At 39.7% G+C, this 27,680-nt stretch overlaps 2 protein-coding genes across 4 annotated transcripts in view; one reads left to right on the top strand and one right to left on the bottom strand.

The window, feature by feature from the left end:
• The window catches only part of TIPARP (TCDD inducible poly(ADP-ribose) polymerase), a 33,038-nt gene extending 23,752 nt beyond the window's left edge, over positions 1-9,286 (bottom strand). Inside the window, exons 1-2 of one of the 3 annotated variants that reach the window (XM_078353980.1) lie at positions 9,080-9,286; positions 5,307-6,264 (exon numbers count right to left, since the gene is read on the bottom strand). In XM_078353980.1, the coding sequence (XP_078210106.1) occupies positions 5,307-6,223 (917 nt within the window). In that variant the 5' untranslated portion in view covers positions 6,224-6,264; positions 9,080-9,286. Of the gene's footprint in view, positions 1-5,306; positions 6,265-8,110; positions 8,333-8,486; positions 8,894-9,079 lie in introns of those variants that run through there. The other 2 variants (XM_035277834.3, XM_035277833.3) reach the window with 2 other exon arrangements.
• LOC144579962 (uncharacterized) lies at positions 8,853-14,201 on the top strand. Its single transcript, XM_078354562.1, has 3 exons — positions 8,853-8,936; positions 9,041-9,663; positions 11,685-14,201. The coding sequence occupies exons 1-3, from the start codon at positions 8,853-8,855 to the stop codon at positions 11,701-11,703; spliced, it is 726 nt and encodes a 241-aa protein (XP_078210688.1). The 3' UTR covers positions 11,704-14,201.
• The last annotated feature ends 13,479 nt before the right edge of the window (positions 14,202-27,680 follow it).

Below are 27,680 nucleotides of genomic sequence, written 5' to 3' on the forward strand. Positions count from 1 at the left end.
TGGTCAACATGGTGAAACCCTGTCTCTACTAAAAATACAAAAATTAGCTGGGCATGGTGGTGCGTGCCTGTAATCCCAGCTACTCGGGAGGCTGAGGCAGGAGAATTGCCTGAACCCAGGAGGCGGAGGTTACGGTGAGCCAAGATCGCACCATTGCACTCCAGCCTGGGTAACAAGAGCGAAACTCCGTCTCAAAAAAAAAAAAAAAAAAAAAAGGAATAACACCCAAACCCAGAATAAAATTGAGGATCACTGACCATGATTAGAAATACACAGAAGAACTTATCAAGTTTATCTTCCCTTTATGGTAGATTGTAAATCTATGATCTAGAAATTTAGAAATTCTAGTGTAACAATAGGAAATAGATTTACAAGGACATAACAGTTACCAGTCAAAAGTAGCATTTTTTTTGCATGCCCACTATGTCACTTTGTGCAGAATAAAGCTTTAAAAGCTGAAGAGAGTTACTACTACAAATTGAGCACCCCAAATCTGAAAATCAGAAATGCTTCAAACCCAAAACTTTCTGAGCACCCAGATGATACCCGAATGCTCACTGGAGCATTTTGGATTTCAGATGCTTAACCGGGGTACTACACAAATATTCCAAAATCTAGAATCTGAAACACTTTTGGTCTCCAAGAATTTTGGGTAAGGGATATTCAACTCGTATTCCTTTTTCTTACTTACAATAAAAAGTGCAATAAAGTAAGAGCTTTTTCTTACAATAAAAAAGTAAAAAAGTAAAAATAAAAAGTAAAAAAATTATAAAAAAGAGCTTTTTCTTACTTACAATAAAAAGTAAGAGCTTTTACTTGGATTCAACTTAATGATAAAACACATACTGTACCATGTCATATTTTTAGGGAATGCCACATAACCTTATAAGCTATTTCCTCTAACTGATTAAAAAGTTAAAAATCTTTTGGGCAAGGTTCATTTTCATTACCCTAAATACATCAGGAAAAGAATGACCCCACCTGAAGCCAGGTGACAGCTGCTTCAAAAAATCTAATCTGCTTGATGAAAAACCAGAAAGGGAATAAATGAATGATTCCTACTGATTCCCATGATAGCTCTACACACATCGAGTAACTTCTCTGGATTAGTATAGATAGAAGCCAATTAGTTTTATTTCATATGTAAATAGTAGCATAAAGAAGTACAAAAAATAATTCATTGAATTGCTTTATCCTAAAGCACAAGACACACATTTTCAGTCACTTCAAACACAGTTCTTGCTTATGGAGCTCTCTCTTTCTCTTAGGCAGGAATTTTTAAAATAAATTTAAACTCATCCAGCTGTGTATATTCAAGAAATACCAAAAAGTCACAAGGCATAGTAAGTTTCAGCTGTTCTCCTCTCTCCAGTGTTATCAATAACACATAATGAGTTCGTTCATACATCATCACAGCTGTGCATGCCAGTGCTAACTTGGCTAATTTAACTACTCCAGTAAAGTTCAGTCAGGAGCTTGCTCTAGTTTAGCTAATTCACTATGCAAGTCATACAGGGACTATAACAGTATATGTTTTTTATGATCATTAATATACATTTCTCTTTATACAGAGTTTCTGTGAAGTCATCTAATGGTACTCTCCCTTGGGCAGATTTTAAAAATAAAGACTTTCAAGGGCAATTAGCAATCAAAATCACTCAGCAACTATAACTATGACAACACTCTAGCCTTAAGCCTTAAACCAAGTAAAACTCCCTCTTTTATCAATAAGCATTAATTCCAAAAGAAAAAAAACCCTGTCCTCTAAAAAAAAATTAATAGTGGATTCAAGGTTTGCAACTTTCCTCTTCTTCTGCACCCCCACTCTCTTTCAATAAATTCAGAATTAGAAATAATCATTAGTCATATGTGCACTTGCAGGTAGCCTCCAAAATAAGGTTTGCAGTGTGTCCCTTCTTGATGGGTGAAGAAAATTGTTCTGGCACTATTTAAAATGAATATAATATGAAACTAATGGTGATCTTGTCTGTTAAAGAGAGATTTGCACAACCTCCATAAGTTCAATTACCCACAACAATATTCCACACAGTGTGCAAGACTCTTTTAAAACTGCTTAGTTCTGCCATCCCATGTCATTGTCTACTAAGGATGAGTGCCTGCACTGTTCGAGACTGTGTTTTCTTAATTGAAAACACAACACTCAATAATATTTTCTCAACTGCATATTTGGAATTTGGAAATTCTGCAAGGTTCATCTTGTGTGCAAAAAAGAAGCCTTACCATCTATATCTGGGAAGTTCATACACACCAGTATTCAGTTGATGTTGGTAATAGACATTTGTAGATGTACAAAAGAATGGAAGCAAAGTGGGATTACATCATAATTTCATTACAAGGAATCAAATAAGCATGTATTATTGAAAGCCTTTTTAAATGTGTTTTTAGTATCTAAGCATCTTAACTAAAAAGTTAGAAAGGTCCTGTGAACTTATCTAGCTAGTTTAACTTCCTTTCCAATTTCATTCCTGAGAACAAAATGAACACTACACATCTAATTTAGATTTAGGCATTAAATCCAATACATTTGCAAAGCAAAATAAAGAATTTTATCTGTACAGTTTGAAACTATGAACTTTTGTCTCTGCTCGAGACCCAGAATTATGAACTTTGCTTAAGTATCACACAATTAAGATGTTATGGATATAGAAAATAATGATTTACCAAGCCAAATAAACTACTGAAAACGGTGGGATAAACAACTGCCATTCATTATTCCTTACTTCTGAATCCAAAGGCTGCTGGTTCCAACTTGGACATATACACAGCTGAACACACACTTCCTGGTTATGTGCAATCTGCACAGATAGACCAGCTTTACAGGCCTGACCACAGAGATTAATAGCTTTAGCCAAATAATGTGGTAACCATGTGAACCTGGGCTGCTCCAGCTTGTTTGTGAATCTCTCAGCAAGGCTCAACATGCCGTTATCTGCATCTTGTTGCCAGGAAACACAACATCGCTTTGGAATACAAGGAAAACCAGGTTGCAATGACCACAGGTCAACTTCCCAAAAGCCTAACTTTTGACACTTAGCTATCTACTATACTACATTTCTTCCTGTAATCATCAGAGAACTTCACTTTACTAGTAATTTAACAGTTAATACTTTTTGCTATTTTCCCAGGATAGGACCACTTATTACCACTAACAATGTAGTAGGAGCAATGGTAAGTATAATAATTTGCTCATACTTTTCTTCTCCCAAGTGTCAGATAAACATTAGTTTCCTTCACTAAAACTGATTCAGAAATCAAGCACCCATTGCAACTACCTCATAATACACGGTGCATGCTTATGGGCCCATATCTATGTCTATTCTTAAGTAAAATAATCTTACCAAAGGATAAAAAAATACCCATATGCTCCTGACCTAAGAATTCCTGGATTTTCTGGGATCAAAATGATTGTCTTGCCTTGTTCTCATGGTAACAGAATGTCATGTGTTGGCCAGTAATCCTGCTAGTTTCTTCCTGACCAATTCAAACAGATAGAAACTTAATGTACCAAGATGCTGAAGTACTCAGCAGACTGGAAATTTGCTTCATGAGGGTAAAGTGGGAGCCACTGTTCTGCAGAGTTTTGCAATCTAGACACAGAAGGATTAGAGTGGCTTTGAGAGTATATAAAATTAATTACCCTTGACATAGCAATTAGAATTGCTAGCTCATGGGCAACGGAGATTTTGGACAATACCTTATTAAAAAGATTTTTAAGATAAAATGGAAAAACATTTTTATTTCTTCCAATGCTGGCTTAAAAAATAAGTTTAAAGTATTTAGCTGTATTATAAGATTTTCACTACTGAAGCAAGGTATAATCTTGAGTGTAATATATTATCAAGATAATACATTTATAGTCAGGCAAACTACACTCTTGATATGACCTGTTTTATCTCATTGGGTCTTCTATGTAATACTCTGGAATTTGGGCATTATACTGTTTCTCTTCTTGTTCCACACTTCCCTTTTGAAACACAAGATGTTCTAGTCTCATAATTAAGTTGCTAAAAAAGACACATGAATTTCTGCATTATATAACTGAAATAGTAAAATTATTAAAAGACAACCATTTACCCATTACTGAATGGGAACAAGATAAATTTTAAAAAAAAGAGAGAGACCAAGTTTCTGTAATGCCAACAATGCTCTAGCACTAGTCAGAATTCAGGTTGACATGAAGACTACCATAATCAGACAACTTGGAAATGGTTTACTGCCACCATTTGCTGACTCTCTAGATACTTGGGTAGTGTAAACCAATGTATCTGTTGGTTTACAAAGATGACTCTCAAAGAAGATTTTTCTCCTGGATTTCTGGGATGGTATATTCAGTGTATTCCCCCTCCCAATATGGGTCATGCATCTCAGTACTACACCAGGCCACTCATTATCTATGAAGCTGTTAGGTTGCCCTCATAGCCTTCCTAGTCAGGGAGCATGGACAGAAGTGCTCTTATCTCCCTTTTAATTTTAATCCTTACTCTTGGTCATACACAAATAGCGATTAACACCATACACTTTAACTCCTTCTATGCAATAGGAGAAATAACTTAGAGACACAAAGAACTGAGCTATGTATATAACACATCTTGCACACCAAAACCCAAGGATTATTGTTTGAGTAATAAACATACCTATTAACATAAATTCGTCCCTTCACTGATTGTTAAAGGACTCTTCCAGGTTTTAAAAACCCTAAATTGTGGAAAAATTTATTTTATCTATAATAGAAACAATGGTAAAATCTTCAAGGAAACTAATAAAAGATCCAGAAGTATGGGAGGAACTTCTGAATCATTCACAGAAAAGATGTTTATACCATTCAAAATGAAGAGGGCCACAGACACCTCTCAACAATACTATTTTTCTTTAAAAAATAAGAGCTACTCAATATGCAGAGCTTTAAAATTAGATAAATTAGGTGTTCATTATTTATGTTATAGTAAGATTACTATAGTAAGATTTTCTTTCAAAAGCCGGCTTTCCCTGTATGATTAAAGCAGTATTTTATTCACAATATTCAATGTATATGCAATTTCTCAGTCACACACACATTGAACTGATTGGCATATGAACTGTTCAAATCATAAAACCTTCATTGTCTGGTTGAGTTAATAGCCTGCATTCACCCACCATGAAAAATCAGGATAGCATAGTCAAAAGAATAATAGTGGAAAAAAAGAAAACCTGTTACTACTGAAAGAAACCACCCTTCTAAGCTTGTAGCTTCTTTACCTTCTCTATAGCATTTAACAACAGTTCTACAAGTTGTTATAAATACATACCCATACTTCATTCTCATTCTATCATTTTCTGGGTTACAGTAAAATCTTTCCAAGTGCTCCTGAGAATCATTGAATACACTCTGCCACTTTTGAGTAGTTGTCCTTTTGATCTGCCAATGATATGGCAAGACGGTGTGGTGCTTTAAACAATCCCTGCCATAAATACAAGTGCCTTGCAGAAAGTCCATGCAAATTTCAATTCCATTCTCTTGGTGAGTGTGGTACTGCAACTGGTTCACCAGCTCAAACACGAGGTCAAGGGAAGCCTCTTCACTTTTGTCCTGGAAGAGCTCGGTATTCAGCTTATCACTGGTGTCCAAAATATACTGGATTGTAAAACTGTTATCTTGGAAAACCCCTGGAACATAATCTATTACTTTGTCTAAGCAGTCAGGACTAGTAGGAACATCACTTGAAACTGGGTGCAAGAGATCAGTCTGAAAGTGCCCTGGTGTAGAATCTGCCACTGTCCCACTGATGGTTTCTGGTGGAAAGCTGTGATCTTGGATTGGAACCACTTGTTCTGGAGCATCCGTGGAAGGATGGGCTTCTGGTATCTGGTCCCCAACATTTGTCCTATCAGGAATCAGAACAGACATACTGTTTTCTGCTGGTGGGCATGATGAATTGATTTCCATGGCTTTTTTCATCATAGGTTCATGTAAGCTGTTCTCATCTGTACTCTGGTTCCTAGATCTAAAAACCCCATCAAGTGAGCCAGATTCTAGAAGAGTGTTTAATATTGGCCTCAAAGACCTCAGGGTTCCAGTTCCCAATCTTTTCTGATCCTTTTTCTTAAAACAAGTCTTCAATGGAGTGATCTTCTCAGAGAGTCTCATTTGGCATGAAAAGTCATCAGGAGGAGAGGGAGGCTGCACTACACAGTCTGGCTCAGGTTCGGTGGTTTCCATTTCCATGATGTGGATTAGCTCCAACTGCTCCTCAGAGTCTAAAACTCCTATGAGGAAAGGAAGGAAGATGATCATTTACAAACTGACAGTAACTGGATTTCATTCATTCATTAAAATGTTTTGTTTTTGTCCTGACTACCTGAAACCATTCCACTTATACTATATTTAGTTTTTATAGGTCAATTTTAAATTTTATTGAGAAATTAAGGCTCCAAAGCACCCAAGAATACCCAAAGAATACCTGCTATTCAAAAGCACAAAGCAAGTAAAAGTAGAAGTCTTTCAATAGGCCATTGGCATGCATTTGTGGACTTAATACACAAGAGTTTGCAATTCTGCTGGGGTATGAATTTTTATTGTAAGGCTAGAGAGGGGTGGGAAATGGGAGGTAGAAATAACTGTCTAGATCATGAAAGCAGGGAAACCACATCTCCACTCAGCTTTGCAGTACTCTTCACAGTTGTTTATGTATCACCTATCTCATGAGTTGACAAAAAGTTTCTTTAAAAGTTCATCAAATGAAAGATAAACTTCAAACTGAAATAGTGAGTGAATTTAAGTGTGTAAGGATATACACAAGAAACAGGGGCTCTCAATTGAAATGTTATATGGGAGAAAGCCAGGAGTCTGTTAAGCATTTCTATATTCAGAAAATTCTATAATATACTACCCAAAAATGTTAAGAGTCTACTTTTGCAACCCCTAAAAGCATTACCACTACTGATGGAATACTAGGGTGTGTTTAGTAAGAGAAGCCACATCAGCAACAAACACTGCACACTGTGTCAGAAAACAAGCACAACTTGGTAGCACAAAAAGAGCTTCCTAGTTCTTGTCTTCAGAAAAGTTACATATAGACAGTTTTAAAAAGGCAAATGATGGCATGTTATTGAAAAATAAAACAATATAAACACACGCCAAATATCAGATTCCTAATCAACTAATGAAAGAGACGAAAAAGTCCTATCTTCCAAGAATCACAGCCCTTGAAAAAAACCTGAATTTGAAAACATTTACCAAGATTGTGCCAAGTGAGAAAGGAATGGTGATGAGCAATTAATCCTCTCTTGTCCAACAGACTGAAAGAGATCTGTGACGCAAGGGCCCATGACTTAATCAAATATGCATCCTAGGTGCCCAGTAAAGTGCCTACCACAATGCACACAGCTGGTGTTTCATATACATTTTGTTAGCTGAATTAGTTAAGAAAAGCTTAGTTCTTTGTTGTTGGTCAACAAAAGATAAAATTGAGTCCCCCAAAAATGAATATTAAAAATCTCTTTGGAGAGTCATAATCTATGTGTAAGAAGTGCATCAAATTCAGAAAAGTAAAATACAAAGCATAGTTTATAACAAAGTGTTAAGTGTACATGATAAGTACAAAAGGAAAAGGCAGAAAAAGGAGAGTTCATTGTGAGCTGGCATTGTTAGGGAAAGCTTCACGAAGAAGGAGGGATCTGACATGAGACATAAATCAACTGGAAAGCAGCCAAGCCAGGCATTATTATTCATCATTCGGTGCTGTTGCCTCAAGGCACAATTGGCACAGATTGTGGTATTCCCTCTCCACCATACCAAACTGGCCTGTGCTTTCCCCACGCGCACTCACTCTGACCACTCCTATCAAATCCAATCAAGGCAAAACAGACACTAAATCAATTTCATTTATGTGCGTGTCTGCGCGTACACACGCAAGCAAGCTCGCAACTTTGCCTATTATTGCCCTTCATCAAACTCGGAAACAAAACTGGGCGGGCAGAGAACTGGAGGAGTGGCTGGAGTGGGGAAGCGACTAGAACCTAGTTCCTCAATTAGTTTTCGTAACAGAAAAATAAAGATGAGGACATATCCTCCGGTCTCCAGCGGCAGGCAACACACCGCGACACCCCTCACCTCCTGATGCCGGGGTTCTCCGGCACTCCCCGCTGACTGCCCCTCGCTAAGAAACCGCCGCTCCTAAGCCTGCCCGCCAGCAGCCGCGCGACGCCCCGGCGCCGACCGAGCCCGGGTCCGAGCGACGCCTCCTGCCGGCCGCGGCGGTTTGCTCAGCTCCTAGTCCCGGGCCGCGCCAACTCCGCGCAGCGCAGCTGAGGCGCCGCCCGGCTCTGCAATTCCGGGTGTTCCCGGGCGTCCCCGCCCCTGCCTTCCCCTCAGCAGGCGTCGGGGCGCCCCCAACCCCTGTCCAGCCTCCTCCTGACCGAAGACCCGCCCCGGCCTCCCTGCAACCCAGAAGTCACTCGCGGCACCTTTCCCTTTAATTCTTCTTTACCTCCTCAGCCCACCTCCCGAGGAGGTCCCACGGGTCTTGAAGGCTTGCAAAACTGAGCCGCGAAGCGCGAGGGAAACGCGGCTGACGCTTCCCGCGGCGGCTGGGAGGAAGGCGAAGACTTGTGCGCTTTCAAAGTTAACGTGAAAATAGCTTCCAAACTTCTGGGCTGCAGCCCGAAACGCAGGGTAGCGGGAAGGCTCCGGCAGCCGCTGTGCCCTCCCCCCGGGTCTGGGAAGGGCTCCTCCGCGTCTCAGAGCACCCGGGGTCGGCCGGCGGGAAAGGCCACATAGACGCACCCCCGCCCTGACGAACTGGGAAGGGGCAGGCGCCGGCGACCCCAACTAAATCCCTCAGCGCCTCGGTCTGATGTATACACCTGCCAGAGGCTCCAAGTGCCTAATAAGTGTAAACCAATTCTTTCCTGATGCTGACAGGATCCGAGTGAATTTGGTACAAAGGGCAGTCTCAAAATCAATCACCCCGATCCGCGACAGCCCAGCACACTCCTGGCGAGGGGCCGGGGCCGCGAGGCCGGCGCTCGCATTCCCCGCTAGCGTCCCTCAGCCCCTCAGCACCCACCCGGAGCCCTTTACCTGAACGAGAGTCTGAGAGAACGGACGACTGGAGCCGGGTCGGAAGCAGCGTCCGCGCCGGGGGTCAGCGCCGAGGGCGGGAGCCGGCGTCTAGGGATCACAGAGCGGCGACGCGGCCAGCCGCGCACGGGCCATTCCGCCGCCGCGAACGCAGAAAGCCTTGACCGCGCTCTGAGTCCAGCCAGCTCGCCTGTCACTTCGATCTCTGCTTTTAGGGCTTCCGGTCGCCGCCTCCCGACGGCCCCGTCGCGGAGGCGGAGCCTGGGCGGTCGGAGGGGGATGGGGTGGGGTGAGGAGGCCGGGCGCTCAGTGGGTGCCGGGAAGAAGACCCGCCCCCTGCACGCGCGTGCGCGCTCGTTCGAGGAGAGGCTCGCTGGCTGTGTGTGGTGGACTTGTGCTCCCGCGAGGGGGCGTGTCCTTTCTCTGGCCCGCAGGGTCCCTGCGGGTCCGCGTCCGGCTGTGAGGAAGGAAAGCGCGTGCTGCGTGGCGTGGTCTCCACCTGCCTGCGGACAGATAGAGGGTCACTGTGTTCCGAAGAGACCCAGGCACTCTAGGGAGGATGTGAAACGGAACAACCCGTTTCGGTGAGGTTGGCTTTGTTTACTTGCCTCCTCCCCAGACGCCTCCAGCCCCTGATGCCGGAGCACTCTGTGAGGAAGCAAACGGCCGCCTCCGCCACCGCCGCCACCAGACGAGGTCGCTTGCCCCGCGCGGGACAGGCCGGACGGGCTGCGCACCTGCAGGGGCCGACTGTTTCGTGGGCCTCGTACGCCACCTTGCAGAAGGGAAACCTAGCTCCGAGGCTTTAACGTTAGAAGCGCATTTACTTGCGTTTTAAAGCCCACAAACGCCGTAGTGACTAATTTATTCTTTCAGCAAATGTCTGCCAGAGCGCCTATTACGTGCCAGGCATGTAGCCTGGACTTCATTTTTGTCCTCGTGGAGCTTGTAGAGCACTGTGTACTCACCTCTGAAATACACACCACATATGGAATGGCCATATTTTCTGGGCTGTAAAATACTTTTTGAATTGTGACGCCATATATTGAATCGATTTTCAGTGGTGAGATTTTCATTTATATGAAAAAAAGTGCTGGTAATTCCAGACAGGGAAGTCAGTAAAACTAGAAGCTAAGAGGTAATAATCATAGACGTTATGATTGTAAGCCTTTGTTAAACTGTTCTAAACCAGACTGGGTAAGCACACCAGCAAAGAATAGATTAAGGGTGTTACCTTTTCAGCAGCTTATTTCAAATTGCATCAAGGCCATCAAACTAAAGTGAATGATTTGGGCGGAATTCAGAGGACAATAGGTAAAAGATGAAAATCTTGACTTTTAAAATCTTATTGAGACAAGATCTTGCTCTGTGTCTACTTGTACATAGATTGCCTAGAAACTAATATTTGAGTTTACCATATTACTGTTCGCTTTCTGTTTTTCTAGTTTGTTGTTTATTTACTGTCCTTTTAATAATTTTTAATTCCACTGTTTTCCAACAATTAGGTTATTTGTTATACATTCTTCATACTTTTAGTAGTATTTCAGTTATTTATTGCTGTGTTCAAACCACCCCCAAAATACAATGACTTAAAACAATGGCTTTTTTATTTGCTCATGATTCTGAATTCTCTGGCTCAGGAATTCAGTCAGAGCATAGTACAGGTGGCTCATTTCTGCTCCATGATGTCTGGGGCCTGGCTGGAATGGCTCAACTAGGGTCATAAATCTTGGGACTTGAGGATGGACATGGAGTCTCATGACAAAAATGAACGTGAGCATGATGTGGAAAATATGGAGATGGAAGCCACAAGCTAAGGATGCTGGAACAGAAAGAAGGCTGTTACCTACATACCTTGGTTTTTCTCTTCATGGCTTCTCCATGTGGCTAATCTAGGCTTCCTCGCAGCATCATAGTCTTAGAGTTGCAAGAGCGCACATTCCAAAAAGACAAGCCTCAATGTGCAAGCCTTTACCTTTATCATGCTTACTACTGTGTCACTGGCCAAAGCAAGTCACATGGCAAAGCTCAGTATCAGTGTGGGAAGGAACTACACAAGATGGTGAATATTGGGAGGTGTGACATATTAGTAGTTACTTAGATTAGGGACAGACCACCTTAATCCAATCAAAGAATAATTAAAAGTTACTTCCAGGGTATAGCCCAGTTCCAACTTAAAATCTTTCCTCCTCAGGTCCTGAACTCAAAATTTTTACTCATCCAATTCCATACCCACTCTCCTTGAAACAGTTGAAAACTTGGGCTAGTTTCCCAACCTCTCTCCACTATTGCTTTCTGAATGTTAATTGCCTCAAAGGGAAAAATGGCACCAAATTCTGGACTCAAAGTCTTGGATTTAGGCTCTTCAGGCTGCTGAAGTTTTACTGTTCCAGAAAAGTTATCCTCTACAATCTCTACTTCAGATGTGGCTCATCTTTTTTTGAAGGAAGGGTGATAATGTGCCTAGCTGAAAAATTCATTTTCCTGTATCCCATGCAGTTATGGATGGCCATGGGATACCCTTCTAGACACATGCTTGAGATTTCTAGAAAAGCATTTCCTTTCCTAATATAGAGTCACCCATTTCTTTTGTTCTTTCTTCTAGAATAACAGAATGGAGATGAAATTTCATGACAAAGATGAAGATGAGTATGACTTGGAAAATATAAAGATAGAAGCCATAAGCTAAGGATGCTGGGGCAGAAAGATAGAAGGAAATTGATTCACTCATGACCTCTTGAAATTGCTGCAGCTGTCCTAGATTGGCTGCCTCTAGATTCAATGTGTTTAAAAAATAAATCCCAATTTCATTAAACTGTTATCTGTTAGGTATAGATGAACACCTTCTTAGCTAATTCATAAACTGTATCTCCTAAGTAATCTTCCTGCTTCTAGGCTCTACCAGTTAGATACTAATGTAAGTAGGCTAGGCACAGTGGCTCATGCCTATAATCCCAGCACTTTGGGAGGCTGAGGTGGGTGGACCATGAGGTCAGGAGATCGAGATCATCCTGGCTAACACAGTAAAACCCTGTCTCTACTAAAAATACAAAAAATTAGCTGGGCATGGTGGCATGTGCCTGTAATCTGAGCTACTCGGGAGACCGAGACAGGAGAATCACTTGAACCCAGGAGGTTGCAGTGAGCAAGATTGCACCACTGCACTCCAGCCTGGGCGACAGAGTAAGACTCCGTCTCAAAAAAAAAAAAGTAATGTGAATTAGTATGTCAGAAATACGAGAACTGTCACAAAGCAATACAACTTTTGTAACATTTCCTGCTAATTCCATAAATATATCAAACTATTATAAGATTAACAAACATATTAATTAAAGAAAAACAGGAATTAGAAAGAAGAAATAATGATGCCCATAGTTGAACCTTCTAAAGTCTCATTTTGGCCAAGCAGCGGCTCATACCTGTAATTCCAACACTTCAGGAGGCTAAGGCAGGAGGATCAGTTGAGGGCAGTAGTTCAAGAGCAGCCTGTCCAACATGGTGAGACCCTCATCTCTACGAAAAAAATTTTAATTAGCTGGGCATGGTGGCATGCGCCTCTAGTCCCTGCTACTTGGAAGCTGAGGCCTAAGGATTGCTTAAGCCCAGGAAGTCAAGGCTGCAGTGAGCTATGATCACACCATTGCACTCCAGCCTGGGCAAAAGAACAGGACCTGGTCTTTAAATCTCATTTTAACACATTCATATAGTTACAATCTGTCTTATTTATTCAAGGTATTTTTCTATGTTATTTTACCTAACATTATGTCATGAACAGCTTTCCATGTTAATATAGTCTTTTAAACAAATAGCTATTTAATATTCCACGTAATTATAATATTTTTTGCTTCTCTGGTTCATTCTTGTTGCACATGTCAATTTACTTTTTTTCATCGTAACTTATTTACTATGTATCTATTACATTCCAGTAACTGGACTAAATATTATGAGTACACATAGATGAATAAGATGTGGCTCCTCCCAGAACACTCTTCAAAACTACAGAAGACACAAGTATATACCATATATATATATATGGCATATGTATGTATATATATTTTATATGTGACTCTAAGCTATTTAATTATCTTTATTAATTTCTTTTTTTTTTTTTTTTTTTTTGAGACAGGGTCTTGCTCTCTCCCCCAGGCTGGAGTGTAGTGGCGTGATCTCAACTCACTGCAACCTCCACCTCCAGGTTCAATTCCCCTGCCTCAGCCACCTGAGTAGCTTGGATTATAGGCACAAGCCACCACACTCAGCTGATTTTCGTACTTTTAGTTGAGATGTGGTTTTGCCATGGTGCTGGTCTCAAACTCCTGGCTTCAAGCAATCCACCTCCCTGGGCCTACCCAGAGTGCTGAGACTACAGGCATGAGCCACTGTCCTTGGCCAAATTATCTTTAAATATGCTTAAAGAATGGAAATATTTTAATTTTCAATTCTTTTTATTGATAATTTCTGTTATTCTTATCTACTGAATTTGCCTTCAGCATGACTGAGCAGTTATCAGTAGAGTACTTACAATGAACACTTTATTAATATAAAAGTCATTCCTTCTTACTTGAATTTCAAGTGACCCAAGGCCTCCAGTTTTCATTTTCATTAACAGTAAGTGCTATCAAAATGTAAATATCAATATTCTGTTGCTTTCTGTTTTCATAATTGTTAGTTAATTTCCTAACATCCTTCTTGTGGAAAGAATCATTTTTGGTTACCACATCAGGGAACAGTGAATAACATGACTCACAGCAGAATGAAAAACCTGAGATTTGAAAACAAAAGCGCTATCTTTTAGCTTTGCTATACTAAAAGACAGTATTCCCCATGCTATACATGGGAAATACAGCAAACTTGCATAAATGGCAGACTGACAACTCCTTATCTAAGAAGGCTAAGTCAGAGCTATAATGTTTTCTATGAGTATACATGTAAGAGTAATTTATTCTTTAACTCAAAAGTGCATATGTGCATGTATCTCACATATCTAAAGTGAAAGAGGCTGGATCTAGTGGCTCACACCTATAATCCCAGTGCTTTGGGAGGCCAAGGAAGGAGGATTACTTGAGGCTAGGAGTTTGTGACCAGCCTGGAAAAGATAGTGGGACCCCATATCTACCAAAAATTTTTAAAAAGAAATTAGCCAGGGATGGTGCATGCACCTATAATCCCAGCTATTAGGCAGTTGAGGTAGAAGGATCACATGAGCCAAAGAGGTTGCAGTGAGCCATCGTCGCATTACTGCAATCCAGCCTAGGCAACAGAGCAAGACCTTGTCTCAATAAATAAATAAATAAATCATCGCATTACTGCAATCCAGCCTAGGCAACAAAGCAAGACCCTGTCTAAGTAAGTAAATAAATAAAATGAAACTATTATTGTCTAGGCAACTGAATTACTGTTGTTTTTAAACATATAAAATTTATTATTAAAAATACTGTCTTGATGTAATTATAATGAACCAACTCCTGGAACTTACCCAAAGGAAGATTTCCTATTTCCCTGAGGAGTTCTGTTCCTGTGGGATTCTACAACAAGATGAGATTTGGATTGTAATTTATTTCAACTGGGTTTTAAATATGATGTTGGTGGGAGAAGATTAGAAAATACTGCTAGGAAATATGTCGAGCAGCAAGGTAGAGGAGTTAACAAACATGAATTAATGATTTAAAGGTAACCTCAAAGGTAGGTTGGTTTAGAGCCTGTCATGAACATGCTTTGATAAGTGTAAACTTAAAATTCATATTTTGAATGTTATTTTGATAGAAAATGCACCTTGCAGATCATTTCCAAGTTTTAAAAATATTTCTCAGTTATAATTTCCTCCCTCCTGAAACTCACATTTTTCTCTGCCTCTGATGAGGTGCCTCTGTCTGGGAAAGGTGAGGGTTACAAGGCCTAGTAGAAAATGAAACAGATAAAGTATGACTAGGACAAGATCTAAAATGCTTAAACAATATCACAAAGTATTTTGATGATCTAAGATTTGCATTTATAAATTGCCTAATCATCTATTTGACTATTTTGTTTTCACAAGATCCTTAACAGTCAAGTATTCTCTTCAGTCCCTTCAGTTTTGGACCTGTTGAGTAATTCTCACAACACATACTCAAAGTACTGTCTGATCTAACTGGCTTTAGGTCTATATACGATGATTTCCTCAGAGAAGTCCCCAGATGTTTTCCTGACCATTCAGTCAATTGATTCAACGCACATTTATCTGGCAGTAGTTATGCAATGGTGACTAAGACAGTCTCCACTCGTCAGTTTCTTATAAGGAAGTGTGTGAACTGACCACCCAAAATCACTTGGGAAAGCCTGCTGCAGATTCCCCAGTCCTACCCTAGTCCTCCTAAATCTCAGAGAACAGGTCAGGAGAATTTGCACTTTGAAGAAATTCTCTAGGCCCTACTGCTTTAAGAACTCGTAGTCTTTTAAAACACTCGCGGGTGGGGAAGACTTGGCTTCGGGGTGTGGCCAAGTAGGAAAACACACACACTAGCCTAGCCGGTAAGTGCCATAATAGAGATACACATGCAAGGCCAAATACAGTCAGCCCTCAGCATCTGCACACTCCACATCCATGGATTCAACCAACCATAGGTCAAAAATATTTGGGAAAGAAAACAATAAAAAAATTAAATGATATGAATAAAAGTACAATATAACAACTATTTACAGAGCATTTTATTAAGTAGTATAAGTAACCCAGAGATGATTTGAAGTATATAGGAGGATGTGTGTAGGGTGTGTGCAAATACTACACCATTTTCTATAGGGGACTTGAGCATCCATGGATTTTGGTATCGTGGGGGTTCCTGAAACCATGTCCCTGAGAATACTGAGGGACAACTGCATAGAGAGGAAGAATTAAGCCTACCTATATTGTCAGAGAAGAGAATTACCACAGCAGATTTCTTAGAGTAGCTAGGAGTATTATTCTTTAGAATGTTAAGAGACTCAGTTATTTTTTACCTGGGGTACATCTAAAATCAAAAAATTTTAAACCTCTACTTTAAAAAAAAAGTGAATTCCCAACTAAAATTAAAGATCTTGATAATCGTGTGCAGAGATCATCTGCATTAACAGCAGTTCTACTAGTATGAATTTATCCTAAGGATATAATTAGAGCTTATTTGCATGGGTTTAGTTACAAATCTCTTCTCTACAGCAAATAAATTGTGACGTGCTCATTTTCATCCAGCCCCAGACACAGTTCTTTGTGGGAAGCTTTCCTCTCCCCACTTCTTAGACATGCAGAGACATTCTGGGCCATGAAGAGTTCCCATTTTTGCTATTCGGGCACTGCAAAGCCAATACTCTGTTTTTATAATAAAGAAGGTTTTTGTTTTTTTGTTTTTTTCCCCCCAGCACAGTAGTAGACTTTAGGAATTGAATTCCTTAATAGTCCTGGCTGGCCTCACTGTGCAGGCTCCTGTACACAGCATACATTTTCATGTTGATGTCCAAATTCAGTATGTTGATTTTGGCAGACTGGACATCCTAGCCATTCACTAAAAAGAGATCATTCTGATGTTCACCTGCCTTTCATCTCTGACTCCTCCACTAGGCAGATAGCTCCTGGGTTTTTAAACTGGCCTTCACATGAGAATCATTGAAGCCACTTTAAATATACATATATATTTATATATAAAAATAATATATATTTGTATTATACATACTTATATGTTTGTATTTATATATTTATTATTTATATATATATATATAAATATATATATTTAAATTTCATGGACCCTGTGCATTAAATAGGGACTATGTTGTATTCATCTTCTCTTTGGTTCCCAGTAGAGCACTGGACATATATCTGGTAATCAATGATTTCATTTATTCATTCAACATATATTCTTGAGCATTTGTGTTCTAGGTACTTCTAAGTGCTAGAAATACAGCAATAAATGGTCAACTCTTGTCAACATTCTAATGACAGGAAGACAGACAAGTGGCATCAGGTAGTGATGAAAGCTGTAAAGATAAACTAAGACATGGTAATAGTAGGACAACCACATACTTTATCAAAAAAGGACACTTTGAGAATAATTATTCACAATTATGTCAACATAGTACAGATGAAATCAGGACCTTCATGGATAAACCAAGATGTGTGGTCACCCTACATAATGTGTTAGAGAGTGCTATAGAAAAGGAAATGAAGTGTTTTTAAAAAATATGATGTGCTGTTCCTAGAAGACCTCCCCCAAAAGAAAACGTTTAACCAGAAGCCTGAGGAAAATGAAGGCCTAAGTCACATGGCTATTAGGGAAAGAGCATTCAAGGTAGATGGAATAACATGTACAGGGACAGGCTTGGAATGTTAGAGGGGAATCACAGAAGCCAGTTTGATAGGAGTGGAATGAACAAGAAGGCTGCTGATGAGGTCAAAGGGATGACCAGAGGCCAGATTTCATAAGTTCTTTTGGGCTAGGCTCATGGTAAGGGCCTAAGACAGATTTTACCCTGAAACAGAAGTCTGTGTAATTTACATTTTAAAAGGATCACTCTGGTGTTAACCTGGAGAGGAGCCTTGTAGGATGGAAAAAGTGAACACAGGAAGATTAGTTAATAGAGCAGGCAAGAGACTGTGGTGACTTGGATCATGATACTGGAGAGAGGTGGTTAGATTCTGGACACATGCTGAGAGTAAAGCTGAGAGGATATGGTGTATATATGAGTGAAACTGAAGCGCCAGATATGATTCCTCAGTTTTTGGCTTGAGCAACTAGAAGAATGGAGCTGTCCTTCACTTAGATGGTGAAGATTGTGGGAAGAACAGGTTTTGGGAAACAGGGATAAATAACAATGTAGTTTTGGACTTGTTAAGATTGAGATATATTAGATATTTAAGTGGGAAAGTTAGTAGAAAATTAAGTCTAAAGTTTAAAGGAGACATTGGAGCGACTTGCTACCATATCTAAGAAAGTCCCCATTGCTAAATTTACATAGCAAATATGTTTATTCCTCCATTTTACATGTAGGTTAATTAGGAGGTCTTAAAAGTGTGTTTTGTAAAAGAGGAGCAGTGGGCCATATTCTGTGTTTGCAGAGGAGGGAGATTTATTTTCACAAAGTCTGGCAGTGAGGTGTTGCCCAGTAATGTGTCCACTCATATCATATTTCTCCAGCAGAAGGAAACTGTAATCCCTATAAACATAAGCTAATTTGAAGTTCCCCTTACCCAACTGTTACCTGATGACCCCATTTTGGGAAGTTGACTAAGAAATGACTTTGAGGCTAAAGAAATGAAACAGTTGATACGTGTATGTTATGTGACTTAAGAAAGAAAAATAGCCAGACCAAGCATATGAAAATTAAAAATCGGTACAGGCTCATGCGAGTTTCTAGTAATGTAAGCTTAAGTTTGGGCTTAAAACAAAAACTTATAGTATCAATTAGCATTCCCATTATTTGTTGGCTTCTTGCCTACAGACTTTAAAGAAGCAGCTGTCTTTTATTTTCAAATGCAAAACAGATGGAAATTTATGGTACCAGGGAAATCTATATTAAGCTAAATAAAATACTTGCAGCATTATTTACTGTATGCAACATTTTTACTTCACCACCTGCCTGAGATTCTTTGGTTTTTATTTTTCACTTTCTGAAGAGTTAGCTAAATTAGAAATCAAGGCTCTGAATGGCTTTTTCTCAATTATCAGTGTGTTTACATTGAAACCAAGATAACCTCTTGGTTTGAAAGTTTTGCAAAGTCACCAAAAAACAATGTTACTTTGGTTAAAAATAACTCTCTATTGAAATGAAATAAATGTGAGCATTAGATAAATGGAAACCAAAACTTTTTATCAGACCTCAAAGTTGAAAGACAGGAAATGTTAGCTGCATTGACAGAACCCTAGGTACAGACCTGTTGGTGAAAATAAATAGTATGGTTACACAGATAAGTGACCCAGAAAAGAACTTGTTGGTTGACGTAATTTTTATTTATTTCCCTATTTTGTTGAATGCCTGCTACAAGTAGTTGCTGGGCACACAATGGTGAAAAAAATGAACATGATCTCTCCCTTCATGTTGTATATGGAAGAAGACATATTAACTCAAATCAACTTACAAGCATAAACTTTAATAAGTGCTTTAAAAGAAGCCTTTCCTGGTGAAGAAACATCTGGTTGAGCTCTGATGATTGAGTAAGCATGAACTACATCAAAAGAATATGGGTGGGAGCAGCTAATGGTGATCAGGGGACAGAATGGTAAGTGCAAAGTCAGAATTGAGAAGCTGTGGCATGCAAAAGCCACTGTGTCTGCAAAATAGAAAGTGAGAAAGGGAGTGGGTGGAGATTACTTGAGAATGTTGACCTTCAGGCCTTCTAATTAAGAATCCTAAAGAAAAATGGGTGTCATTGAAGTGCTTTAATTAGGAAAATGACATGATCATATTTTCATTTTTAAAAGTAAAGCTGTAATGAGGGGAACTTTTACTTACAGTAATTAATTAGGCAATTTGGCTTACACTCTTACCAAGAAAAACCACAAAAGCTGGACAAAATATCTTGAAAATTACTCTGAGGGTTAACATGACAACATCTGGAATATCTGGGAGAAGGAAACTCAGAGAGGTGAGTAGAGCATTTAGGACCACTTTTCTGAAGAGGAGTCTGAGAAGCTGAATAGAAATTTTGACAGACCAACAAGGATAAGGGAATAAAACTGAAGTTCAAGGAAGGTCAAGGGGAGTGATGCTAGGTTTTGGGTTGGAACCCAAAGGACTACATGAGAGTGAGGGTAAACCAGAAATAGGCCAACCTTCCCAGAGGGTTGAACCATCCCCCTTCAGATTTTCTCAGGCCTTCCAATTGGATTGAATTAAGGTGATGTAGGATTGCTACTGGCCTTAATCTCTTACCAGAAGCAAATATAAACACTCCTTGAAGAAAGATAACATTCTTCTCGGTCTCAAATTATCTTTACAGTGATCCAAATACAATATCTAGCACTCAATAAAAAGTAACCAAGAAAGCATTCACAGACAGTCAATGCTGTGTTCAAAGTCAATGAACAAAGAAGTCAACTTGAAGGTCCTCATACTGGCCAAAATAGGGCAATTCGAATGATAAAAAGAATAATGATGGTTATTCATTATAAAATTGTGAATAAAAAGGAAATCCATGAGTCTATAAAAATATTTTTAAAAAATAATTTTTAAAAAAGAGCCTGGGGGCCTGGTGTGGTGGGTGGTTCATGCCTGTAATCCCTGCACTTTGGAAAGCTGAGGCAGGTGGATCATTTGAGGTTGGGAGTTTGAGACCAGCCTGGCCAACATGGTGAATCCCTGTCTCTGTTAAAACAAAAATTAGCAGGGCATAGTGGTGCACACCTGTAATTCCAGCCAGTCGGGAGGCTGAGGCAGGAGAATCGCTTGAACCCGGGAGGCAGGGTTGCAATGAGCCAAGATCACAGCCATTGCAAAAAAAAAATAAGAGGGAAGATGAAGGGGGTACAAAAGAAGAGGGGAAGCTTTTCTTTATAGAAGAATGCTAGTTAATAAATGTGGATAGGTTAATAGAATTAGAAAATCACCATTTTGCAATTACTAAAGTAATAATAATGGTATATGAGGGAACCTGAAGAGCCGGGGACAGCTTTTCATTGACAATGAAAGGATTATCAATGGATGCTAATGCCACTAGGTGAGAGATTGGAAAATGGTCATAGTTTCCAAGTATTTCCTTACACATTTTCATTAGTAACACAAAGAGATAATCTGACAATAGAGAAATCCAACAAACATCACCTTAACCCAATGATCAAACTTAAAAATGAATACTGATGGGACTAACAAACATTACGTGCTTTCTGATATTAATGAATAGAGGACGACAAACTATCATCTATGTAGTATTGTTGCCAAAATATTTAATTTAAACCTAAGCATTAGACAAATCCAAATAGTAAGACGTTCTACAGAACTCTTTTTTTTTTTTTTTTTTTTTTTGAGACAGGGTCTTGCTCTGTCCAGGCGCCAGGCCGGAGTGCAGTGGTGCGATCTCAGCTTACTGCAACCTCCGCCTCCCGGGTTCAAGCGGTTCTCCTGCCTCAGCCTACCGGGTAGCTGGGACTACATGAGCACACCACTACACCCAGCTAATTGTTTTTTGTATTTTTTAGTAGAGACAGGGTTTCACCATGTTGGCCAGGATGGTCTCGATCTCTTGACCTCGTGATCCGCCCGCCTCGGCCTCCCAAAGTGCTAGGATTACAGGCTTGAGCCACCACACCTGGCCCAGAACTCTTTAAAAACTATCAACGTCATGAGAGAAAAAAAGGAACTATTCTAGATGAAAGGAAACTAAAGGCTATGCCTAAACCTAATACAGATATGGGATGTTGGGATGTTTTAAAATGCTATAAAGGATATGATTTAGGCAATTGAAGAAATTTGCATATGTACTGAATAGTAGATATATTATGGTATCAATGTTAAAAACTTTTGCATGTGATAAGAGAGTTACTGTGATCATGTAGGAGAATATCATTATTCTGAAAAGATAGAGATACATGTTGAAATATGTAGGAGATGAAACATCAGTTTATATGTAGAGGACTTTCAAATGGTACTATAATATCTGTATCTATACACATGCAGTCTTCACTTTGCAGGACTGTAAAAATATATCGTAGTACAGGATTATAAAAATGACCATGCAAGCTGAAACTACAAAGTGATCTTAATAATCAGTAGGGAAAATTACAATTGTTCTGTCACCTTTAAAAATGTTTGCCAAAACATTAAGAGCACTCTTATGGTCAGTCATAAATGCAAAAAAATGTAAAACAAGATAGCAAAACTAATTTGTATTTAGTGCACTGTAATTTAAAACATTAGAAATATTGAGGATTAAATATTTCTTTGTTAATACTTACCAAAGGCCAGGTGTGGTGGTTCACACCTGTAATCCCAGTACTTTGGGAGGACAAGGTGGGCAGTTTGCTTGAGCTCAGGAGTTTGGGACCAACCTGGGCAACCTGGTGAAATCCTGTGTCTCTAAAAATATTACAAAAATTATTCAGGCATGGTGGTGTGAACCTATAGTCCCAGCTACTCAGAGGTTGAAGTGGGAAAATGGCTTGCACCCAGGAGGCAGAGGTTATAGTGAGCCATGATCATGCCACTGCATTCTGGCCTGGGTGACAGACTAACACCCTATCTCAGAAACAAGCAAACAAACAACAACAAAAAACTTACAAAGAGTAGTTTGAACAGTGCTGATTATTCTTCTGATTATATAATTTATCTTATCAATGAAACATCTTTTCTTTGCTTTCACAAATCATTCCTTTCTAAGTTTAGATTCACTTACATTATTTTATCCTTTGCATTTTCAGTGTTGTGAAATATTTCCAAAGAGATTTTCTAATTCTATCAATCTACCTACTTTTTGTGAATTTTTTTTTGCCAGTGTCACTTCCTCTAGGACATCTTCATGCTTTTTTGTCACAGCCACTTCCTCCATTAATGTCAATAATTTTACCTTTACTAAGTTTCCCTGACTGCATATCTAGAGTCTTTAATAATCACAATGTCAACATTGCCATCACCAACTATCTTTTCTATAACTCTATGTTTGATTTGAATTTCACTTCCAGGGTTACTACTTTTCATGTTTTTCCTTCACTTTCCTTTCTCTTGGTCAATTTCCTCTTTTGAATACCTATTTTTATAAAATATTATGTGAGTTTATCACTGGGAGACAAGGAGGTAACACAATTTTATGCTTTGCTGTCTATGCATGAACTAAAAAACAGATGTATAGTGATCAACTGCTGACAGATTTTGAAAGCAGTGAATGATTGGTTGTTGTCACTGATCATGATACACATTTGTTAATTACGTAGTGATTGGCAGATTGAAATCCTTGCAGTGAAGTTTGCACTTTGTGTACCGAAATTTGAATCATTTCATCGGGTAACTGCCTTTGTTTGTGTATGTATATGTGTGTGCATATATATATAGTTGTGTGTGTGAATCTAGATAAAGGATATATAGGTAGCCCATGGTATTATTCTTGCAGCTTTTCTGTCACTTTCAAATTTTATCTCAATAAAAGTTAAGGGTGGCAGGGTGGGAAGGAAGCAGATTATAAGGCGATAAGACAATGCAACAGAAAATCTAGAGAAACAATAGACAATAAGACAGACTAACATGGAATCCAGAGACTTAGACAAAGCTATGGGATCAAACTGCCTGGGTTTGAATCTCACTTTAATTACCAGCCATGTGATCTTAGACAAGTTATGGAATATTTCTGAACTTGTTTTCTCTTAAAAACTAGGGCGAAAAGAATACCTACTTTGTAAGGTAATATGGATGGTTAAATAACTTTCATATATAGACTAATTCTAATTACAGATGTAAAGACGTGTTAAGATGGGGAGACTTTACAATCTTTAGATACTGAAAAGAATCCAGAAGAGAGAGGTTGAAGGTAGGAGAAGAGATAGTTAATGGTATATGCTCCTTAAGAAGGTAGGGGATGGGATCCAAAGAAGAAACAGAGGAGTTGGTCTTGCACTAAAGAAAGAGCTCTAATAAACAGGAGGGAAAGAGAATAGGATGGGTACAGGTATAGGCTGGATAGTAAATTTGCTAGGGAGAAAGTGTTTTTTAATTTTTGTAGTCTCCAAGAAATAAAAGGTGAGGTATTTTCTGAGAGAGAACAGCACAGTAGGAGATTAGAGGTTGAAGAGAGTGTGGAAGACTTGAAATGGCCCTTGCAGAGAATATGAGAGCCAGCTGGCCAAAGAATTATAACAGCATTGTTGGCAGTGTGGAGGGTCCAGAGTTACTGACTTTAAAATTATAGTTCTATCAGCCTGCCCTTTTGTGTTTCTTAATTCAGTTGCCAGTACCTCAGCTGCCTTGGGGCAAGCATGGAGAGTGTGGGCTGTTGAGTTCATCCAGGATTGAGGCTTTTCCAGATGGATGTGAGAAAAAGATAGTCAAGAGAATTTATGGTATTGGCAAGGAAATTACTGAAAGTACGGACCATGAAATCCAACCTGGGAGGGAATTAGTAGCAGGAGAGGGCTAGTAATGAGAGAGAAAATAGAGGGGACCATGAATTAAGAAGGATCTCCTTGAGGTCATTGTAGCAGTCCTAGTGAGAAGTGTTTAATAAGCAAGCTAATAATTTCCTAAATTAGGGAGCAATGTGCTATGTGAACAGAATGTTCAGTTGGGGCTCTTTCTCTTTTAGTTTTGGCTGAGACCCTAAAACCTTAAGAGAAACAATAGGTGCCAAAGTGAGGAGCTATATCACTAAGGGATATTTGCAAAGGGAGGATCAGTGTGGTTTTGTGACCCTTAATTCCTTAACCATCTGAAATGTGTACAAATATTGAAGTTGAGAAATCAAGAGATGTGTTTTCTTTGGAGAATTGTTGGAGTGCCTTGGGTGTTTCTTCCCCTTTCTCCTTGGGGAAGGCAGAGGTGTTCCTGTCTCCTTAACTCAAATAAGGATACTTTATTGAAACAATCTGAAGAGGTTTAAATATGCCTCTGAAGTTTGAAGAGTATTAATGACTGGTAAGAGTAGTTCTGTGCAAATCATCCAGGTTAGAGAAAGCAGGGAGGAAGGGGGAGAAGTGGGCAGGGGCATTGGGAACAAACTACACATCCACAAGCAGTGAGGTGGGTGACTGTTTCTTCTGAGCCAGATATGGGCCGGTGGAGAAGCTGGCCTGAAGCTACTTCAGATTCCAAAACTGGCTGGAGGGGTATGTGACTACAGGGAAGGGAGTGGCCACCAGATGGCCAGGGGCTGAGGAGAGAATTTTAGAGGGCCATCCTGAGGAGAGACATTGCCCTCACAACAGGTGCATAGTAGGATGTTCCAAGGGGAGCATCTCCCTAAAATTCACAAAAATACCCAGTGAAGGAAAAGGTGAACAGGATTCTGCCATACCAGAGGCTGCCTTTGGGTGACTGTGTCTGTGCCTACCAAGTGGGACCTTGATGACCTCTCCTCCCTTTTCTTGATCCAATCCTGAAGGACACAGAGGTAGTTTAACTGGGGGTTAAGAAGGTGGGTGTCGACGGACAGAGAGAAAGGAGAGGGAAGAGGCTGCCATCTGTATTCTTATCCCTTCTCCTTCCCCCACAGGTTTTCCAGTCTACTGCAGTAACAAGATGGGGGTAGGGAGACTCAAATTTTATGAGTGTGATTCAGATTTTATTAACATTTTAATTACAGAACTGAGACCATTCTTGTGTCTCAGAATTATCAGAAGAATTTTTATGACCCGAAAGAAGTCAGGAAAGTAAGTCTGCCCTAGGGATAAGGAACACAAACAAACAAGAAACAACTAGCCTATAGAGGAGTTGGAAAAGGGTGATTGATATGGTTTAGCTCTGTGTCCCTGGCCACATTTCATGTTCAATTGCAATCCCCAATGTTGTGGTGGGGCCTGGTGGGAGGTGATTGGATCATGGGGGTGGTTTCTCATGAATGGTTTAGCACAACCTCCCTTGGTGCTATCCTTAAGATAGTGAGTTCTTGCGAGATCTGATTGTTTAAAAGTGTGTAGCACCTCCCCACCCTTGTTCCTGTTCTTACCATGTGAAATGTCTGCTCTCACTTTGCCTTCCTCCATGACTAGAAGCTTTCTGAGGCCTTCCTAGAAGCTACTATGCTACCTGTACAGCATGCAGAACTGTAAGCCAATCAAACTTCTTTTCTTTATAAATTTCCCAATCTCTGGTATTTCTTTATAGTAATGCAAAATTGAACTAATACAGTGATTTAAAGAAAAAAAGAAAACGTGTGTTATCATTCTGCTCTATAAAATTCAGTTCATTCACTATCATACTGGTTACATCAGATTAGTAAAATAATGACAACAAGGTCCAGAGTGTGGCTGTAGAAATAGAATGGCTCTGATGGAATGGACTAGAAGATCATTGAGGGTGAAGGAGTCAAGGTATAAGAGGGCTTGGTGATGGCTGGGTCATCTTCGTAGATAATAAATTATTCCATGATGCTGGCAAATGTTGGGGTTGAAAGATTGCAAGCCCAAGGCCAGTGGTCCTTAAACTTTGGAGTGTATTAGAACCCACCTAGGGAGCCATTAGAAGATGGAGGGGCCCAGGATTTTTGAAGTAGGATAGGGCCTGGGCTTCTATATCTTTTCATCAAGGTCTCAGGTAATATAAAATATACAACAAAAGTTTGAGAACCTCTGCCCAATATTTAGTGGTGAGAAGTAACTAATCAATAAGTACATAACCATATCTACCTGAAGAAAGGAAGAGAGGGCAATTTAGTCAAATAGCAGGAGTATCCAGGAAGCAATTTTTTCTTTTTGTTAAATGACAGTGAAGAAGTAGTAGTCTGAGAACAGTAATAGGGACAATTAGCCTCCCAACTCATTATCCGTAACTATTCTTTTTCATTTTTTTTTCTCTTTGTGAATACGAATGTTATGGATTACACTGTATCACCCCCAGAAAAGATCTATTGAAGTCCTAACATTTAGTACCTCAGAATATGACTTTATTTGGAAATAGGGTAATGATAATTTGGAAATATATGTAATCAGTTAAGATGGGCCCCTAACCCAGTATAATTGGCATCCTTATAAGAAGATGGCCACATGCAGACACGGAGACATACAGTGAGAATGCCATGTGATAATGAAGGCAGAGATTAGAGATACGCAGCTGTCGACCAAGGAAGGCCAAAACCATGGGAAGCTATGAAGGGAGAAAGAAGGATTCCTTTACAGGTTTAAGAGGAACCATGGCCCTGCTGACACCTTGATTTTGGACTTCTGGCTTCCACAACTGAGACAGCAAATTGTTTTAAGCCACCCAGTTTGTGATGCTTTGTTACAGCAGCCCTGAAAAACTAACACAATAAAGTTGAGATATTCCTTTCTTGGTGTGCCATTAATCATCTCCCCTACATTCTGCCCATTCTGTGTCCTTGTCCCCTTTGCAATGAACTTACAGTATCTCTCAGGACAGAGAAATTATGTTTGAGTCAGTGGATGCCATTAGAACAACAAGAAAAAGAAAAGTTTACTGCTTCCCAACATGCTTAAGCTAAAAACACAATATACTATATATGTTCTTGTTGGAGTAGTCAGCCCTTCACTGGCATTTATTATTGACAAATGAGTCAGTTCATATGAGACTGGGAGCTTATTTGAGTAGGTATATGCTAAAGTTATTTTGAAAAAAGGAAAATAATCCTATAAATATACTCGTATGCTACTTTCATGAGAAAGCACTTCTCATGAGGAATCTTTATTAAACCAGTTTTCACGAAAGTGCTGAGAAAACTCAGCAGTCATATATAATAGGTTCAACTTTCAAAAGTCTGCCCACCTCCCTTGACTTTCATAACTTCGCTCCTCTCCCTAATATTTAAGGAAAGTCTTGGGCCACAGATGGCCCAACAGACCACACTAACTGATCCCAGGAAATATTAAGTTTCTAATTTATTTAGCAAAGGCTACAGAAACCAAGCAGAAGTGAGGTGCCATTTAGAGCAAGAACAGAGAAACACAGCACCCGCCATTCCAACGTCCAATGGTTCCCTAAGAGGGTGCATAGCTGCCTCTGACCCAACAGA

Source organism: Callithrix jacchus, chromosome 17, assembly GCF_049354715.1.
Source record: "Callithrix jacchus isolate 240 chromosome 17, calJac240_pri, whole genome shotgun sequence".
Taxonomy (NCBI): Eukaryota; Metazoa; Chordata; class Mammalia; order Primates; family Cebidae; genus Callithrix; species Callithrix jacchus.